We start from the raw sequence: 20,675 nt of genomic DNA, 5'->3' as shown, positions 1-20,675 counted from the left end.
TTTAAAAAACCATCCCACCTTCCCTCTCCCAAAAAAGCATTTTAAAAAGAAATGATTAAAACTGAGACTTGTACGAATCATCCATGTCTTCGATTGGACCATGTTTCCTTTAATTCTGAAACTCTCAGGACCTTCCATTGGAAAATTTTCTGGGTGAGACACAAAGCCAGGTTGGGGAGGGGGGAGGGAATGTGACTTTTTCTCAGTGCCCTGTGGGTCACTCGGTAAGCTGGTCAGGATCCCCAACCAAGCGGTTGTCTTTGTCTTTTCGATGAGGAGCTCATCTTCAATCCCTGCAGAAAACTGTCCATCCCCTTCAGCAAAGTTCATCCATTAAGTTCTGTTATAGTTCCATGCATGGACAAGAGGGGGAGGCAATAGTGTCCGTGCAAAAGGAGGGAGGTTCTCACAGCTGCGTCTCATCTCTCGTTTCGGGGCTACACGGGTCCAGCTTGTTACTGCAGCTGCTCTTTCGACTGTGGGTCTCATTTTCGACATGAGCTAAGGGATCGGGTCGTATTAAATACCTAGGCAGAAATGATTATGCATTGCTGTTATGTTATTATATTTCTTGTGCCCCCCTTCCTCTCTTGAGAACCCATGGCGGGTAACAATAACAACACACAATGAAAGCAAAAGCAAAACCACAGCTACATTGGGTTGTATTTAACACAGTGCTATGCAGCGTTTTGCGTGAGCAAAACAACTCTCCTCTCCCCTTTGCACCCCCTAAATTTGGGGATATGGTGTATGGGAGGAAAGGAGGGGAGGGGAGTCCTGCTGGGGAAATGGAGTTATTTTTCTAGCTGAATACCACCCAAAATATTGTAAATGAAGCAGTAAGATGGATAGCAATAAATTATCCAACTAAAGGCCTGGAAGAACAAATAAGCCTTACCATGTTGCCAGAATAACCTCAAAAGGGTTGGAGTTTCAGAACTGGGGTGCCACCACTGAGAAGGCCCTGCTTCTTCCGGTGGCCCTACCCAGCCGTTTTACCCACATAGAACTCCTGGAGCCAGATATGAAAGGTGTTCTATCTATTCAACTTACACCATCAATGGTTTCGGTCAACGTCAAAGGTACTTACACAATGTCGTTGAGTTCCAGGCGTGTGTCTGGAGGAGGGTTGATGAGAACATAGGACAACGTGTTCTGATGGTCATTCATTTCATCTGCAAGAAATACGAGGAGGACTGGTAAAACAGCAAATCCTTTAGTAAAGAATGGCAAACCTTTGAGCCCTTTGGAGTGTTTGAATCACAACTACAAGGGGGGGGGATTCTGACCTACTCACCCGCCATAGTATTTTGAAGCATGCAGGTTTCCAGCATGCAATAATGGCCATTATTATCATCCCAGGAACAGTTCTGGGGCTGACTTTAGCTCAGGTGTGGTGAACCTCAGGACCAGGGCACAAATGTAGTGCTCCAAATCACTTGACCTGACCCTCATAATTCTTCCCAGACCACATACCCCTCTCCTCATGCAGCCCCTCACTGGCCCCTGGGGTGTTTTTTTCCTGGCTGGGATGTGTCCTTTGATAATACCTCTTGCTTGCTTGGAGGGAGGACAGTGAGTGTAGAAATTATCCGCCTGTACGGAAGGCAAAATTTGCATTCACTGCTTCACTCACTTTTGTGCCTGTCTGTTCTCACCACTGACGTGCAGCCTCTGGAAAGTTTCCCAGGAAACAATGCAGCTCTTGGGCTGAAAAATGCCCCCCACACCTTCTAAACTAGGCTAGAGTTGTAATGGCAGATCTCTAGCAACTTCCCTTCTCCCCTGGCCACAGGCCTTGCCTTGCATGCCGCTCACTTGAGTGTCCTTTGCCTGGCTAGATTTGCCTGGCGGGAGGATTGAGATGGATGGGTGAGTGTGTAGAAAGTGAACTTTATATTATTTCCTCCACCCGCTTTTGCCCCTGATCCCACCCACCATGGGCATGTGGTCCTCAGAAGGCTGGTCCCAAAAGAATGCAGCCTCTGGTCTTCAAAACAAAACATGTTCTCCACCTCTGTTCTGGTTTAAAACACCAAGCACAACCCCACTCAGACTGACGAAACATGGCTTTATGCAGAAGCATCTTCTCCCCTTGGAAGTGGGTATGCTTGGCTTTGTGCAAGCAATCTGAGAAACCTGGCGTTCCACAAAGGACCTGGTTGTTCCACAACGACAGAAGCATGCATGGAAAACAGGGTGATGGAAAGGAGGGCCACACGTCGGAGGGGCAGGCCATGGGAGCATGCTCAGAAATGGTTAAAAGTTGGTTGCTTGTCAGATGGATGAATCTGGGTCATATGAATTCCTTTCAGTCTGAGCCTGTCTGCGAAATGTTGTTTTTTTAAAAAAATGTGTGCTGATTCATTTGGGTGATGGAGACGTTTCCCCACCAACTTCAGCCAGTCCTCCAGCTGCTGGACGTCTTGGTTACATCCACCCTAGGGGGCAGCCCTGTCTGTCAGCTTCCACCTCCCTAGTCTCAACATTGCCCATGGACAGCCTGGCAGGGAAGAGAATGGTGACAAACTAGAATGAGTTGGTGCCACTGCTGTTGGCCTCCTTGCCTTTGGTTGCACCAGGCCTAATGGATGGCAGCCTCCATATGACTCTGAGCATCTCTGTGTGTCCCATATCCCCATCTGTTCTCTGCAGAAATTCATTGTATGAATGCCTAGAACACCTTTTGACACACACAACTGTGACACTTTCAGAAGGCATCCCTCCAAGAAAGGCTTCTCCATTCACTGCGCTGGCAGGACCAGCTCTATTAGAGCCAAGTGGCAAAGGGAGGTGCATAAGGTGGGCGATGGCGGCAGGATCTTTGGAATTGGAGGCTATGGTCAAGGCCAGATAGTAAATCTCTGTGGGTCTGATGGAGCTGCTGGCTTGCACTGGCTACCCCAGGTCCAGACATTTATAGATATGGATAGAAGGATCTCTAAATTCAGGGAAATTACTCAAGTCAAGCAAAGAGAAGAAAAAGAGAAAAGCCTTGATTTTAGCCATTCATCTGGATATTTAATTTGTTCCCCTGGTGACCTTGCGAAAGCACAAGTTTGTTGTGTCTCGTATGCTGTGGAAGTCTTTAATTGGAGAAGGGCTACAGATGTACCCATGCGGTTGTCTAATACTCTCTCTTAGCCCCAGTCGCATATACGAAAAGTGTTGGAGATTACTGCCTTACATTACAGAGCTTTGTAAGCAAAACTGCAATGACTTATATTTTTTAATGAACACACAAAAGTTCATACATTGTTTTATTTTCACTTTTAACCAATCAATATTCATTGATGTTTTAAGAATATTTTTTGTGCTTATATTATTCTCATATGTTGTATTCCACCTTTAATTAAAAAAAGTACAGTTTATAAACAAACAAATATTTTTTATTTTTTTTATTTTGGTGAGGTAAGGGATTGACACTCTGAAAACTGAACTCACTGTTGGCATATAGTATTTGCTTAGCTTCCTCTGCTCTGACTCCTGAAACCCACCCAGGCACTTTCAAGCCTCAAGAATTTGAGGACTAGAAACCTGATTTGGAGCAGAGTTTCTCAAGGATGCCAAATTATGTGCAACTTGTGGGACTGTATAAAACATACATGCATAGTCCTATTAATATCCACGAAGACTCCTTTGAGGCCAGGGATGTGGGCGCTCCAACCCTCCAGAAGTTGTTGGACTCCAGTTCCCATCATCCCGGCTGGGAGTTATGGGAGCTGGAGTCCAAGTGCAACCAAGCTGGGAATCTTATCCTAGCTGCATCTATAACTATCCACATTGTACTTGAAATGGTGGGTTTGACAGGACCTTGGTTTCTTCATTTTGGTACTTCCAGAGTGTGACCCTGAAGATGAGGAACATTATGACAAAAGCCAGCTCAACAAGCACAGGATGATGAGATGAGAGCCAATGGGATTCTGAGAAACAATAACATGCATATGTGAACCAGCCTATACAGTGAGGAAGTCCATCCTAATGCCCAGCTCAGATTTCTCTCTCTGCAGTTTGATCCATCATTCTTCGCCTAGAACCCAGCAGAAGGTGCAATAGAAAGGACCACAGCATTGGGCAAGTGTTGGGAACTACAACTCCCATCAGCCTCTGCGAGCATAGCCAATGGCCAGGGATGATGAGAACTACAGTTCAGTAACATCTGGAGGGCCAAAGTTTAGGGCCATGTCCTAACGCCATTATGTTCACTGTGTGATCTCTGAGTGGGTAGGATCACCCTTGTGGCATTTTCATTCATAAGTTCAGTTTTCTACAGTTCCGCATCAATCAGTGATTTCTTTGTAAAGTCCTCATGGAAATCCATCAACATTCCCAGTTTTTGTGCACAAGTTTCCCAAAGTTTTGCAAAGCAAATTTCCTTACTTTAATGTGTTTCTGTGTGAACTTCACTTATATATGCATATCTATGCACACTTTATCCCAGTATACGCATTTTTTTACACATTAAATGGCTGGAGAACTGTGTAACAAAATTAAGAGATGTGTTGAGTTCCAAAAGATGGCTGTAATTTAGTTCACATATTGATTCAGAAATTAGGTACAGCCACCTTTAAAGGCAATATGAATCAAGATTCTCTCCAATCCTTAGTTGAGACTTGGAAGACTATGAGAAAGAACTCTTGCATCCTCAGTCTATTTTGGCATCTATGACCACCTCCATATGACCTATTTATTGATCATAGGAACATAGGAAGCTGCCTTACACCAAGTCAGACCATTGGTCCATCCAATTCAGTACTGCTTAACCTGCCAAGCAGTACTTTAAGGCAGGAGTCTCTCTCTTAGCCCAACCTGGAGATTCTGCCAGATTGAACCTGGGACCTTCTGCATGCAAGGAATGTCTTCTACCCCTGAGCAATGGCTCTTCCCAATAATCCAATTCTGATTTGTTCATGGGGAGGTTAGATGGCATTGCATCAAACAAAGGTCATTCCACATTTTCCAGCTCATTTCTCCAATAAGTTTGATCTTGGAAGCGGGTGGGAGTGGGCTTGATGCTACAAATAAACTTTGCCGCAAGCTGAGTTTTCTGGTACGTGATAGTCAATATCCGAAATAGTGACAGTTTGGAAGCTCCTGATGAATTATTAGGATTTAAAAGGTCACCCCCCCATACAAATGACATCATTTGGAATGTGGTAATGTGGAATGGGGGGTGGATTTTTGAAGAGGAACAACGCATTGGCCATTTACCACATCCTCCTAAAAGGCCACTGAATTTTTGGTGGGTGTTTTGGGAAATTTCCCCGAACCTCCCAATTGTTGTGATGATGCAAAATGGCCACCTCTGTGCCACCCCCCCCCCCATGAGATGCATTTAACTTGAGCCTCTGTATGGCATGTTCTCAGTCATGCAGTTTAACCACGAGTCAAGCCTGACTCTCAGGGAAAAGAGATTTACCTTGCAAATATCCAAGGTTTACACGATTCATCACATCACAGGCTGTTAAATTTGCTACATCCTCTACAGAACACACAGAGAAGGAAAAACAACGATAACAAAAAAGAAAAGGCACAGACATAAACAGAGAGAAAGAGAAGAAAGAGAAAGATCAGCGAGCAGCGATTTAGAAAGTACTTAAGAGACCAGCATTGGTGATTATATGGGCAGGAATGTAGTAAAAATATATATGCACACAAAATAAATAAACAAAATAAAATAAGAAGGAAGCCGGACTTAGGTGTTCTGTTCATGGCATTGTGCAGACTTCAGACACTAGCAGGTGATATGGAGTGAGGATGCATTCAGAGAACCATTGAAATGATCAGTGATAGTGATGTTGGTCTTAGTGCCCATCCCTCACTCACTAGGCAGTTCTTTAGGAGAGTATGGCAGAGTCTCTATAGCAGAAACGGGCAATTTGCAGCCCTTGAACTGATTTAATACAGCCCTCAGGTAATTTCAAAACCCCTCTGCCAGTGATTGCTTCAGACATCTGCAGGAGGAATCTGCCGCTTCCCCAGCGCAGCACACAGCGGGAAGGAGGTAAAAGATAGAGGGAGGGAAAGAAGGGGAAAAGAAAAGAGTGAGAAGGAAGTGGTGGCAAGAGAGAGGAGGAGGAGTGTTGGTGTCAGAAAGAGGTAAAACGGTATATAAAAAGAGGATGAGAAAGCACACACACACACACACACACAGAGAGAGAGAGAGAGAGAGAGAGAGAGAGAGAGAGAGAGAGACTGAGAAACAGAAGTGGTGTCTGAATGAGAAGGAAGTGGTGGAAAGAGGGCCTCAGGAAAGGAGTAGGAAGAGAAGGGGAGTCAGAGAGAAAATGGGGTATCAATGAGAGAGAGAGAGAGAGAGAGAGAGAGAGAGAGAGAGAGAGAGAAGGGGGTAGGCAGAGAGAGGGGAGAAAACTGGCATAGGAAAGACACTGAGAAGGGAGTGTCTGAGAGAGGAGAGAAGGGGAATTCAGAAAGAGATGGAGAGGGGGGTGGCAGAAGGAGACAGAGAAGGGAGTGTGGTACAAACTCAAATTTGAGCTGGGCGAAGCTCAAATTGGGTTTTGGCCCAGTTCAAATTTGGGGAAATTCATTCAAAGTGGAAGAGGGAGAGGGAGAGGAGGAGAGGAGGGGTAAAAGGGGCAGGGTGATCTGTCTATTTTGGGTTTTGGCTGTACCTGTCGACACTTTTGGTCCATCCACCATTGCCACTCAGTGTCCCTCATAACCCTGCAGTAATGCTGCGGTTGATGGAAATCTGCCCACTCCAGTCAAGCCAGTTCTCAGAACCCCCCCCCCCAAGACACCCTAGATAGAGGGAAAGATTTTGACTCTTGCTATTTTTTTCTCAGCTCCTGTAATCTTGGTTCAAATCTACCACTGCATTTGCTGAGAGCCATCCTCCTCTGTGTCTGCGATGTGCTCCCTAGTTCACAGTCAATATTACACACATTCCCTTTAGGCTAATCTTCTAGAACAAGCCCTTCTCAAATGGCAGAGATGAACAGACCTTGCCAATACCTAAATTTGCATCCCTCCCCCCATTCCACCAAAAAATTTGATTGTCTCCTCATAGGAAAGCCCTGGTATGAGCCTTACTCTCCCCCTACGTCTACTCAAGTAAGTGAGGACGTGTGTGTATGGGAGACCTAAAAAGAAATAGCAGCCTACAACCCTCTGAAAAAAATATGTTGGTTATAGCTCCATATCACTTTAACTAGCGCAGTGTCCCCACAATGAATCCTGGGAATTGTAAGTTTGTGAAGTTTGAGAATTTTGGGCAAGTTAGGGATGGGGAACCTGTGGTCCTCCCAATGCTGTTGAACTCCAGCTCCCTCCAATGTCAACAATAGTCAGGGATGATGGGAGTTGGAGTCCGGTGACATCTGGAGGGCTACAGATTTGCCCCTGAAAAGTGCTTCTTAAGAATCTAGTTTCTTTCCAAAAATAAGTCATTGTGGATTGATCCTGCATTACCCCACAGCGTGTCCATTTGAAAACAGATGTAAGGTGGTCCCAGCAATTGGGGTGATGGCATATCCAAAGCATGGTGGGTGAGTGTATATGAAGATTGTGACCACCACTTTCTTCTTCATTCACCTGATAATCATGGATAATCTAATGAAGGGGGAGGTTTTCCAAATTTATATCAAGGAGCCTTTGTGGATGGCACCATCTAGTATCAAACTAGATTGAATGCAGAATGTTGAGGATGAGCATGAATGATTCCATATTGAGAAAAGCTACATTTTTGTGCAAAAAATGGGTGTACATTGTGTCTCAGTCTTTTCCTCTTTTGGCTCTGTTCCTTTAACAGGTGCTGAATTTGGGGGGGTAGGGATTTGGTGGCCGTCTGTGGACACAGCCAAACAATGCAGTCTCTGGGCGATGTGAACTTGTTACTCACTACTAAGAAAGGAAAATCACATGCATTCACTCATTTAAATATTTCAGGATGGACTTGCATGTCTCTTTCAAAGCCCCATTGAATCAGTTCACACATTACCCTCTTTAATTGGGGGGGGGGCGCACATACAGAGAAGCCTCCCTGACCTGTAGTAGCCTCTGGTTCTGACAGCCACTACAAGCAGCTTCAGCTGTAAATCCACCTCCCAGCTTTTGCCTCGTCACCTGCTCCTAGTAAGAAAGGTGAACGTTCCTGTCTGCTCCACCTTGTAGCAACACCTCACTTTTTAGTGCTGGAAAAATAAACAAGGAAATTGCTGCATCAGCATTTTCATTGCTTATTATCTTATTTCTGACAGTGACTACTCTTGCCTGCAATCTGAAGGGGGAAGAGGAGGAAAGTAAATTTCTTTTTCCCATTTCTCAAAAAAAGGAAAAAGGAAAAAAGAGGAACATCTGTGTAGGTGAGTAGATACAGGACCTCTTCTGTGCAAGATATTATTTTTTTTTGGTGTGTGTGCAATATTTATAAAATATTTTTATCACACTGGGGAAAGAGCCCCATAGGCAGAACCTCTCCAGCTGTAGCCATTTGTAGGGATTATTATTACTATTATGATTTATTGAATTTATACACCGCCCTATACCCTGAGGTCTCAGGGCAGTTCACAGATCAAAATATAAAACCACAAAATATATAATCAGAAACAACAACCCAATACCCCCCCAAAATACCCCACATTTTAAAAGGGTACAGGGGTTGTCAAGCCAGCAGTCATCACTACAGGCTCAGGGAGGCTCTGATATATTGGGTACTCCCTCACTAAATGATGCTTGGAAAGTAAGAGAATAGCCATCTACTGCTTCTTTCCATTTCATTGTTAGCCTGTTGCATTCCTGGCTTTTTGGGGGAGTGGGGGTGGGGGGTGTCAGTGGCAAGAAAATGCAACTCCAAAGCCTGGCTGCCTAGCATGGACAGACAAAATGCTACTGAGTCTTTTAAGTCCTCCTATTCCTTTAATCAGACACCCCTTCCTCTTATTAGTTTCTCTGAATAATAATAATTAATAGTGCTCTTTAAATTAATGAAAAGGGGGGGGGACAATTAGGGGAAATAAGGCATCAAAGCTTTGTCCCACCCATTACAGAAACTGAAATTGAGACAATTAAGAGAGGCAATTCCAAGAGCAATCTACAAGTTCTTTTTCATGAATCCTGTGCCTGCACTCATCAGGAAACAATACAGCAATGTAGATATACAAGGAGGAAACTTTTAATTAACATTGCTGGAGACCTTTATCAACTGGGATGATGGTGAGGCAACCATTCCAGGAGGACCTTTGCTACAGATAAGGCTATTACTGGATAAGGGACGCAGGCGGCGCTGTGGTCTAAACCACTGAGCCTCTTGGGCTTGCCGATCAGAAGGTCAGAGGTTCAAATCCACGTGATATAGTGAGCTTCCATTTCTCTGTCCCAGCTTCTGCCAACCTAGCAGTGTGAAAGCATGCCAGTGCAAGTAGATAAACAGGTAGCGCTGTGGTGGGAAGGTGAAGAGCATTTCCGTACGCTCTGGCACTTGTCATGGTCCTCCGTGCACCAGTAGCAGGTTAGTCATGCTGGCCACATGACCCAGAAAAATGTCCACGGACAAATGCCAGCTTCCTCAGCCTGAAGTGAGATGAGCGCCATACCCCATAGTTGCCTTTGCCTGGCCTTAACCATCCAGGGGCCCTTTACCTTTTATTACTGGATAATGCAGGACTCTGAGAAGTAGTGGTGCTGAAACTTCGTTTTAATTCCCCTACCAGTTTACTCATAGGAAAAGGAGTGCAGCAGTCACAACACTAAAGAGTGCTAATGTTGACGTAACCTTTTTTCTATTTGGCTTAAGGATGTACAAAAAGACCCCTGTAGGTTTCTGGACCTCATTGAATCAAATCTTCACGAGAGGAAGATTCAATTCTTTTGAAACACTCTTCATTCCTTTGAATACATTGGGCATGAGGGGGATCAACATTGACACTTTGATTTGCCTCAGTTGGTTGAGATGCTTAACCGCAAAGCACCACACACCAGCCCTCAAAACTACCAATTTTGGTTTGGAACGTCTGGCTGTGTTTTTGGCAAAATGAATGAATAAATAAATCCTGCTTGCAAACAGGTGCAGGGAGCCATTTCCTAGGCATAAGAAGGTTTAGTAAGAAGAGCAATATATAAGAAGAGCAAATGGCCAACAGCACAGGATGGCAAAAAATAAATATAGAAAGAAAGGAAAAAGAAAGAAGCAAGAAAGTTGTGTGTGTTTTAATTGTAAGAGTCTTCTTCTTTTCAATATACAGTCAATTAAAAAAACATTCCATTTTGTATGGATTTCTTGGGCTTTGATGGAGTTGCCATTGGCAGGTGTGTCATTTTTTCTGGGAGAGGAAGGGCCTAAGGCAGTGGAAAGGTTGGTGTGCAAACAGACCAGAAAGAGTGAAGAAGAAGAAGAAGAAGAAGAGTTTGGATTTGATATCCCGCTTTATCACTACCCTAAGGAGTCTCAAAGCGGCTAACATTCTCCTTTCCCTTCCTCCCCCACAACAAACACTCTGTGAGGTGAGTGGGGCTGAGAGACTTCAGAGAAGTGTGACTGGCCCAAGGTCACCCAGCAGCTGCATGTGGAGGAGCGGAGACGCGAACCTGGTTCACCAGATTACGAGACTACGGCTCTTAATCACTACACCACACTGGCTCTCACAGTGTGAGAGTGGTGGATTGGGTCCGCTGGTCTGTTTGCTTCTTGCCATCTTGCCTCCTCCTTCCTGGTAATCATCACTGACCTATCTGCCAAAGAGCTAGGGTAGCAGCTCTGTCCCACTCAGAAAGTCGCTTCTGATTTCCAGTCCTAACTCTGAGACAGCCTCATTAACCCCTCCATTCTTATGTCATGTTGATCTCATCACTCTCTTTAAGGCTTGGTTTCCTGAAGGCAAGGAACCCTGTGACAGTCCCCCCTCCCCCCGCCTGATGAAAAAGGTGGCTGATGGCAGAATAAAACGACCATGGTATTTGCATGTCAACAGCAGTGGTTGCATGATGGTCTGGTTTTGACTCACCGCCATCTCCTTTTATGTATTATTTCATAGAATCATAAGAGTTAGACCTAAGGGATCCTGCAGTCCAACACTCTACAATGAAGGAATCACAGCTACATAACAACATGGGAACAGCCAGTGGCCCACCTAATCCTGCACCCTGTTTTTGCAGTTATCAACCCAATGCTTGTTGGAAACCTGGAAGCAGCACCTGATCAGCAGAGCACTCTCCCGCACTGCGGCTCCAGAAACTATTTATGAGTGGATTTGCTATACAGTTTCCCTGCCTTCCACCACGGAACTCAAGGCAGCGTCTGTGGGGCACATTGGGCTGAATGTTACATCGTTACATGAAGAGGCGCTGATTGGAGATGCCACGAATGAAGGGGGCCACTACTTACCGTACCCTGTTGTGGGCAAGCCCAGATGTTTCATCCGGTTCTTCACCAGCTCTGAAAGCTCCTGCCGCTCTGACCGCCGGTAGAGGCTCAGCCTCTGCTGGTTGATCCACTCAGCTGTTTTGGGTGTGTGTTTGCTTGCTCCTTTTCGACTCAACCGGCGGGCCCACTGCATGCTCTTGCGCCGTAGCAAAGGATGCTCCGATTGGTCAGTTGGGCACGAGTTCCGGTGATGAGGGGTTTTGGTGTTCCAGTGGTCCTTCACCTCTTTTGTATCCTCAGAGTCTTCCACGTTGATTGAGATCTGTGACTGGGAACACCAGTAGGCCATGAGGGAAAGCAAAATATGGCTTTTGGTCCCCTGATGGGCCACTGATGTCATTCCATGGAATCATAAGAAAAGAAAGCTTTCATTTCCCCAAAACTAAAAGCAAACTTTTATTGGGAATAGATCATAGTTCAGTGGCATGACCCATTCTTTAATACTGGGGTGAGGAACTTTTTAAGTAGTAGTAGTAGTAGTATTTGTTTCTCCCCTCTTTCATTATTTTATTTTAGTTTCCTTTTATTTAAAAAGGAAAGCTGTATAAAGTGTGAGGTCGCACAGGCTGAATTTATTGACAGCACTGGCTGACTTGGTACGCACTATTTTGATGTTGTATATATAGATATAAAATCTTTTTTAATGCAGTTATCTTGAGTCTGCAACTCGTCAAATGCAGGTGAAAATGTTCACCACTCACCCAAGGAAACTAAAGGCATCCTTATTCTACCTTTAGCTGAAAAGTTGTAGAGCTACAATAACTTTTCTCAGCATAAAGACAAATAAATATTTTTTGACAGAAGCCAATACTCACCTGTGTCCTGATGTCATGAGGCTGGGGTTGCAGGGAGAAAGAAAGACATAATACTTGAAAAACATAATTTGAAAAAGTGTATCATTGTTTTGGCCCGACATTCCTTTGCTGTAACACAACACTGAGAAGATTCTTGTTTAAGTGATGTTTACTTTACCTCTCTTGCTCCCTTCTCAACCTAAACTGTGTAACAAAAATGGTCACCTACTTATCAACTGTGGGCTCTGTCTAAGTCAGTGGGGATGGGCAAATCTGTCCATTTCAGTTCCTCTCTGTTACTGAAATTGACAGAGGTACTGAAGTCTGAGGTTCCAGTCTTAAGTTTAGTTCTCCACATTTCTGCATCAGTTTGTGATTTATTTTTATTTTTTAAAGGAAAAGTCCTCATAAAAATTCATCTGCATTTGAGTGCAAATTTCTCCTCATGCACACATTTTTGTATGCAATTTTGCTTGAAGTAATATAATGCATTTCATATATTATTTTCACTAACACATGCATTTTATCACACACATTCCCCATAACATACACATTTTTGTACATGCTAGTTGGCTGGAGAACTGCAACACAAGACTCTGAGAAGTGGAAATTGCATGGAATAGCTTTTTTAGTTTTCATATTGCTTTGGAATGTGAGGAATAGGTAGGTTCGCATTAAAATCCTAACCAAACCAATTTTCTTTTCTATTCCCTAATAGTCAATGGTGATATTAATTGGGATTAGGTTTATTATATCTGTATGTCACTTCCCACTAAAGGTCCTGAAATGATTTAAAGGTAAAGGTAAAAGAACACCTGACCATTAGGTCCAGTCACGGACGACTCTGGGGTTGCGGCGCTCATCTCGCTTTAGTGACCGAGGGAGCCGGCGTACAGCTTCTGGGTCATGTGGCCAGCATGACTAAGCCGCTTCTGGCGAACCAGAGCAGCGCACGGAAACGCCGTTTACCTTCCCGCTGGAACGGTACCTATTTATCTACTTGCACTTGATGTGCTTTCGAACTGCTGGGTGGGCAGGAGCAGGGACCAAACAACGGGAGCTCACCCCGTCACAGGGATTCGAACCACCGACCTTCTGATTGGCAAGTCCTAGGCTCTGTGGTTTAACTCACAGCGCCACCTGCGCCCCTCCTGAAATGATTTACAAGCAAGTAAAAAACCCAACAGGAAAGCTACAAAAATTAGAATAGAATAGAATACTTATTGGTGGCGCCCACATGCATGGTAGGGAGAGAATCTATTTGCCTGGCAGCAAAACAATGACAAGGTTGGTACCAGATGGGCCTCCATGATGACAGTAATCCATAAATTGGGGGCTGTTACAGAGAAGGCCTGCTCTCTCATCGGTACTCTCTGGACCTCCTTTGAAGGTGGTATGCCTATTGATGGGATGGGGGTCTTCTAGACCTGGGATGGGGCACCTGTGGCTGTCAAGAAGTTTGTGAACATTCTGGGCCACTGAATGTGTCAGTGGCAGAACCTTCACACAAGGCAGAAGGGGGGGCAAACGCTCTTGGCAAAGAAGGAACAGGAGGGCATGGGAGTGTGGCTAGCAGAGTACCAAGAAGAAAAGATTGAGGTATGGGTGGCTGAAGACAGGTCTGGATTTGATACACTTATTTCTGAATTAATTGCAGGTCCCCGGTTTGGAGAAGCAGCAGTAGAGAGAAAGGAAATCTGGATTTGGGTGGGTGGATTTTGGGGATTAGGGATTCTGAGGAGAGGCCAAACAGGTTGATTCTCAACTTCTTACATCCATGGTGGAAAACATGTGGGACTCGGTCCTATAGATGCCAATGGGGATCTCAGCGCTGGAGGAACATAGCTTCTGGAACAGACGCCCGTATGTCCGGATCCACAGGTCATCCTCAGTGATTTTCATCTATCCAATAAAGGAAGGAAAGAGAGAAGGAATGAAAAGTCATTGATGCTCTTTTACAATGGATGACAAAAACATATACCTTTGCATTGACAAGCTCCCATCAACCTCCATGCATTGGAATATGGGATGATGCATTATGCTGAGGTCAGACCATTGGTCCATCTTACTCAGTATTGTCCACACTGACTGGCAGTGGCTTCCCAAAGTTTCAGACAAGAGTCTCCCCCAGTCCTACCTGGAGATGCTGGGGAATGACCCTGGGACCTTCTGCATGCAAGGCAGATGGCTCTACCACTGAGCCACGACCTTCCCCTACTTCAGATCACTGAGATCAAACAGAATAGGGAGACCTATCACCTTTAGGCATCAAGCTTTTTCTCACTGGTAGGTAAAGGTTGGCAGAAGCTGGGACAGAGCAACAGGATCTCATCCTGTTGCCTGGATTCGAACTGCCAACCTTCTGATCAGCAAGCCCAAGAGGCTCAGTGGTTTAGACCACATTGCCACATGCATCCCTTCTCATTGGGAAGGACCTTCACTAGCGAGACTAGTGAGAAAACGCTGGGGCTGAACCCTGAAGAATGGCAAATTCTATCAACTCATGCTTAAAACATTTTTACAGAGCAAGAGACCTCAAAGGTTATCCAGTTTGACCTCTGTACCGATGCAGGAAAACCGATGCTACAGTACTAATATGCCTAATACTGGTCCCCACCACTCCCAGAGAACTCCACCCATCACTGTCAGCTCCATCTTCTGTGTGAAAAACCTTTAGATGCGTGAAGACAGCCATAAAGTCTCCCCTTAACTTTCTTTTCTCTGGGCTAAACATACCTGGATATTTTGACCATCCCTTGTAGGATTTGGTTTCCAAACCCCATCACCATCCTGGGTACCTTCCCTGGATAATTTGAAAGGTAGATCTTCTTCACTCAGACTGGGCTAGGCAGGGAACCTACAAAGCACTATATTTGCCACTTTGGTACCACGGAAAAGAATGCAGAAACTCAACACTTACAGCACAGAGGTAGCCGGACCCTGGAGTGGTGTCTAGACCAAGAAGCAGCCTTGTGATGGTGATCATATAGTCTTTCACGAATGACTGCAAGGGAAGAACCCATCAACAATTGGGCAGCGGCCTCTACCAGGGCAATAGCATCTAATGGATTTGGTCCCTCAATTTGATTGAACAACTGAGCTTGTGAAAACTCCAATTAAGCTAACAACAGGTAAAACTCATTCTCATAGGAGGCAGTGATGATCACTGATGTGGATGACTTTTCAAAGAGCATTAGACAAATTCATGGAGAACCGGGCTATCAATGGCTACTAGCCACAATGGCTCTGCTCTGCTTCCATGGGTATTGAATGTAACAACATAAGAACATAGGAAGAGCCCTGCTGGATCTGGCCAAAGCTCACCTAGTCCAGCATTCTGTTCTTATAGTGGCCAATCAGATGCCTATGGGAAGACCCCAAGCAAGATGCAAGAATAAGAGCTCCCTCCTCCAGTGGTTCCCAGCAACTGCTATTCAGAAGTATTACTGCCTCTCAGAGTTGGGCGCCTTTGCTGCTTATTTCCAAGAACCCAATCTGGGGGGAGATTGGAAAAACAGGAGAGGGAAAAAAACTTGATGGGGACAATGTTATTGAGACTTGCAGAAGCCAGAAAAAGTACATCACAAGGAACTGAAGAAATATCAATTCAGAACATTTGGGGGTGGGAAGAAGATGAAAAGAAAAGTTATATTGGACTTCCTGAGTGACAGAAGTGGAACACTGGAGACCCATGAAAGAAACTAGGGAACGCAGCATTAGCAGTTTGGGAGAAAAGCTGATTATCATCAACTACAGTGTCAAATTATTCTGGAATGTATATGCTACATTCCAGTTATGGCGGGTGGGGGTGGGGACACGGCTATTGGGTTGTTCTTGTTTTTACTTTGATTATGTATTCAGTATGTATTCAGTGCTTTTATATTGTGATTTTATCCTGTGAACCACCCTGCGGGTATAGGGTAGTATACAATTTTTAATAATAATATTATTAATAATAATAACAACAATAATAATAATTTGAATAATTGTAATACATACAATGTGCAGATAGAGACATGGAAGTATACCTCTGTTTTTCCCTTCTATGTTTTTCCTCCTCCTTTTGTCTTTTTATCTTAGTTCTGTTTGTTCTCTTTGTCTCTTTCTCTTGTTTTCTCTTTGTATTCTTTATTATTTTGTACAGTATCGGAGACATTTATAAAAGGCTTTTTTGGGTGTGGGTACAGGGCAGCGGGCGGAGAAGTCCTTTGCCTTGGACTGAGGAGGACACAAGCAGGAAGGGGACAGTCATAGGAGGGGGGGGGTCCCTGCACAAAAGGCAGGGTGGAAAGGGTCTCCCAGGGTGAGAGAAATAGGCCCCCCAGTGGGAGATGGGAGGGTCAACCTCTCTGTATGTGGATAAATGACAGGATATACAGTGGCACCTCGGGTTACATATGCTTCAGGTTACATGCGCTTCAGGTTACACACTCCACTAACCCAGAAATAGTGCTTCAAGTTAAGAACTTTGCTTCAGGATAAGAACAGAAATCGGGCTCCGGCGGTGCAGCGGCAGCAGGAGGCCCCATTAGCTAAAGTGGTGCTTCAGGTTAAGAACAGTTTCAGGTTAAGAACGGACCTCCAAAACGAATTAAGTACTTAACCTGAGGTACCACTGTATATGATATAAATATGGCAAAGGGCCTTTAGGCATTTCCTCCCTCTCCGTCTCTTTTTTCTTGCATTTTTTGGTTTTTTAATATTCTTGTTCTGTAGACTTCTTATTGATTCTTATTATCGATTTTATTATTATTTATTTTTAAGAAGCATTATTGCCTCTAACACCAGTTGCCGGAAACCAGAGGAGGGGAGAGTCTTACTCTTGTGCTTGAGCCCTGCTTTTGGAGTTCCCATATGCATCTAGTCAGCCACTGTGAGACTATGATGTTGGACTGGATAGGCCATTGGCTGGGTGTAGCAGGATTGTCTTACGCTCTTAATATACGTTTTCTTTTTTTAAAAAAATATTTTAATACATGTTCTTCTGAAACTGAAATCACCACATCACCAAAGATGCATTCTGTCCTGTGTGGAAGAGAACAAGGCGATAGAGAAAATGTATCATCTAAATGCAAAGCAATTGTGCCCCCCCCCGTCCAACATGGACCCCCTTGAGAACAGTTTTCCCCCTCCTCACATATAGTGTCTACCAATCAATCCATGTACAAAAACTCATACAGTAACTAACATTTCTTTAAACTGTGTGACAGCCTTCTGTCATCTGGCGGATTGAAACCTTCTATCAGTCTCAGCCAGTATGAGCAACATTAAAAAATTCCTTCCAGTAGCACCTTAGAGACCAACTAAGTTTGTTATTGGTATGAGCTTTTGTGTGCATGCACACAATTCTTCAGATACACTGAAACAGAAGTCACCAGACCCTTATATATAGTGAGAGGGTGGCGAGGGGTATTACTCAGAAGGGTGGTGGGAATGGGTGATTGGCTGATAGGTGTGGTAAACCTGCTGACGACTGTTAACGACTACAATTGATCTTACAGGAAAAAGCAAGGGGTGAGATGGCTAAAAATAGCTATATCGTGTATAATGAGATAAGAATCCAATGTCTCTATTCAGACCAGGTCTCTGAATAAGTTTGGTAATAAGTTGCAATTCAGCAACTTCTCTTTCCAGTCTATTTCTGAAATTCCTTTGTAATAAGACAAATACTTTGAGTATGACCAACAGTGAGGGATGATAGGAGTTGCAGTCCAATAACAATTCAACACAGAGCAGACCCATTGAAGTTAGAAGGTTGGGCTGAGACTTGGAAAACTGGGGTTTTAGTCCCAACTCGGCAAATTTACATTTACATTTAGAGAGGTCCAGACAACTCCTTTCTTGAATAGGGTTTCTTCCCTTCCTGGAGATTCAGTATGACACAGTTTGCAAAAAAACAACAACAACCCAATGCTACAGGGGATCAAATGCTACAGCTAGGAGGCGCCTCTTTTGGAATGAATGGTGGCTCCCTTCTTCCCTTCATTGTTACCTGGTAAAGCAGTGTATCCAACATGCTGATGCTGAAAACTCTGCCGGCAGCAAACGGAAGGCGGAACATGAAAGCCAAGTTGGAACCATTCTCCCGCTCTTTCTGTGGGGAAAACAAGAATGCAGAGATGAAAATAATAGTATGGTAGCCTTCCTGGATTAGACCAAAGCCAATCTAGCCCAATATCCTGCCTCTACTGGTGGTCACTCCAAAGTTTGCAATAAACAATATTTATTTTTATTTTTTAAACAACAAAGTTTGAAGGTAGAGACCAAGACAGCCCATGGAATACTTAGAAAGTGTATGGCTAGCTGTCGCCGCAATCAGGTGTGCTTCACAGTGTAGCACTTTGTTGCAGGTCCCAATTTCTGTTCGACTTTCCAAGGGTTGAATTCAATACTACTCCTACTCAGAGTAGACTTATTGAAATCAATGGGCAAGTCTTATTTAGGCTCTTAATTCAATGGGTCTATTCTGTGTAGGACTAGAACTGGCTACAACCTCAGCGCTCATGGTCTTTTTTATTTACTATATTAAGAGGTAGCATGGCAGTGGGCACACCCACACCCACAGAACACTACTGGATTGCCCTGTGAAAAGAAAGGGCACAATGAGAATTGTGCTTCATCTTGAGCCTTGCAGCCCTAAAATGTCAGCATGGAATCTCATAACAAGGGATATGACCTGCTTGGTGGGTAGCAATGAAAGTAATGGTGATCACAATGGCATTTTCTTCAACAATCAGGGAGAGGTGAGAGGGCAACAAATCAGCATTCTTTTTAAAATATATATATATTATTTTTCTCATACCACATACCAAAGTGCCTCATACCACCACAAATTAGGAATCTAATAACCAAATATACATATTTTTGTTTGTTTGTTACCTTTTCTAGTTTGGAAAGGGCCAATGAGTAGCTATCCTTTGCTCGAAACTGCATGAACCTCATGTTGGATGGATGTGTCAGCTCTGTAATGATGCTCAGGCTTGGGAAAAGCCTAGAATGAAAGCAAGGGGTGCAGGAGAAAAAGCAAATACATTTCTGTTAGACATTTCAGCAAATGTAAGAATAGCCCTGATGGATCACAACGTGAGATTCATAATTTAGCATCATGTTCCCCAAAACTGGCCAGCTGGTTGCTTCTGGGAAGCCCACAAACAGGGCACAAAGACAACAGCCCCTCAGAAGGGATGAACCAATAAAAACCTAGAACAGCCCAAGAGTGGCCACAGAGTACTATCTAGCCATTGTTATGGAAAACGCTGTTGAGATGGAAAACGAGGAAGGGGCATAGAATAGAGTGAATACCTAGCTACCCCATTTCATTTTTGTTGCATATAGAGATAGACAGAGATAGAGATGAATTCCTGGATGCCAAGATCCAACTTTGGGGCAAGTAGTCTTTGGTAAGAGAACCTAGCAGAGATTTAAGGTCACAAAATATGCAGCAAAGTAAAGTGTGGAAGTACAAGCTGTTAGACCATTGAAATATGTTCTTCCAAGTAAATTCCAAGATTTCCTTCTCCTCCCAGCATACCAAGAGACTGCATGTTTGGTAAGTTTAAAAATGGATTACTTACAAACTCTCCAAAGGTCAAATTTATGTGCTTTCGCATACATCAGTCAGGAAAGCTGCACAGTAAGCAATGCTTAGTTACAAAGTGGTAAATGTTTCTAGATTATTAGTATAAGAACTCAAGAGTGGCTCGTAAGAGCCATGTGGTTGAGCTGGAGCTGGAATTTCTCATGTAGACTGGGGGTGAACAAAGGTTTGATTTCCTATTTCCCCCAAGGTAAAGGAAAGTGACCTCACTAAGCTTATTCTATGGTCTTAACCCCTTCATGTATTAATTGCACTTAAGCATGTTGGTTATATGATGCTGGTCATCCCACAACTTTAATTGCTACTCAGTTGGGAATTGCCAAGGAGGACAAAAGAGTCTTGCCTCCCCCACCCTCAATCAAGTCCAGCTGAGAAACAGCCTTCCCATGGCTTTAAGAGCAGCAGGTGCAGCTGGAAAGGGAGAAGAGGAATATGGGGGGAGGGAATTATTTTAAGTTATGTGACCTTATTGCTCAATTTGATCTGTTTATATGGTTTTTATGCATTGTAATTTTGCTGTTGTTTGTAATTTAGTAATTTTTTTTAATGCTTAAGTGAATTTCTATTTAATTATTGTTGATATTATTGTGTAACTTTATGCCGTCTTAATTACACCATGCCAACTTCATGTGCATAGGATTGCTCCCGGTGGTGGGAATAGCTCAGGCTGCATGTCTGAGGACCCACTAAAATGTGCTGTAACCTCTGAGCCTTTTCACATTTAACTCTTGCCCTAGTTCTGTCACTGGATAGCTCAGCTGGTTAGAGTGTGGTGCTGATATTGCCAAGGTTGCAGGTTCGATCCCCATATAGGACAGCTGCATATTTCTGCCATTGCAGGGGGTTGGACTAAATGATCCTCAGGGTCCCTCCCAACTCTATAGTTCTATGATCTTTTGTG

At 44.0% G+C, this 20,675-nt stretch overlaps 1 protein-coding gene across 5 annotated transcripts in view; it reads right to left on the bottom strand.

The window, feature by feature from the left end:
* Window positions 1-82: 82 nt before the first annotated feature.
* Window positions 83-20,675, bottom strand: part of KCNT1 (potassium sodium-activated channel subfamily T member 1) — a 206,176-nt gene continuing 185,583 nt past the window's right edge. For 4 of the 5 annotated variants that reach the window (XM_082208802.1, XM_082208806.1, XM_082208803.1 and 1 more), the window contains 9 exons: window positions 19,057-19,168; window positions 18,170-18,271; window positions 15,098-15,181; window positions 13,951-14,079; window positions 12,199-12,219; window positions 11,345-11,651; window positions 5,420-5,482; window positions 1,091-1,175; window positions 83-527 (listed from right to left, as the gene is read on the bottom strand). In XM_082208802.1, coding sequence (XP_082064928.1) covers window positions 407-527; window positions 1,091-1,175; window positions 5,420-5,482; window positions 11,345-11,651; window positions 12,199-12,219; window positions 13,951-14,079; window positions 15,098-15,181; window positions 18,170-18,271; window positions 19,057-19,168 — 1,024 coding nt within the window. In that variant the 3' untranslated portion in view covers window positions 83-406. The remainder of the gene's footprint in view (window positions 528-1,090; window positions 1,176-5,419; window positions 5,483-11,344; window positions 11,652-12,198; window positions 12,220-13,950; window positions 14,080-15,097; window positions 15,182-18,169; window positions 18,272-19,056; window positions 19,169-20,675) is intronic. The other variant, XM_082208805.1, reaches the window with a different exon arrangement.

This window comes from Podarcis vaucheri (genome assembly GCF_965113315.1).
Source record: "Podarcis vaucheri genome assembly, chromosome: Z".
NCBI lineage: Eukaryota > Metazoa > Chordata > Lepidosauria > Squamata > Lacertidae > Podarcis > Podarcis vaucheri.
This window is presented reverse-complemented; position numbering and strand designations above follow the sequence as displayed.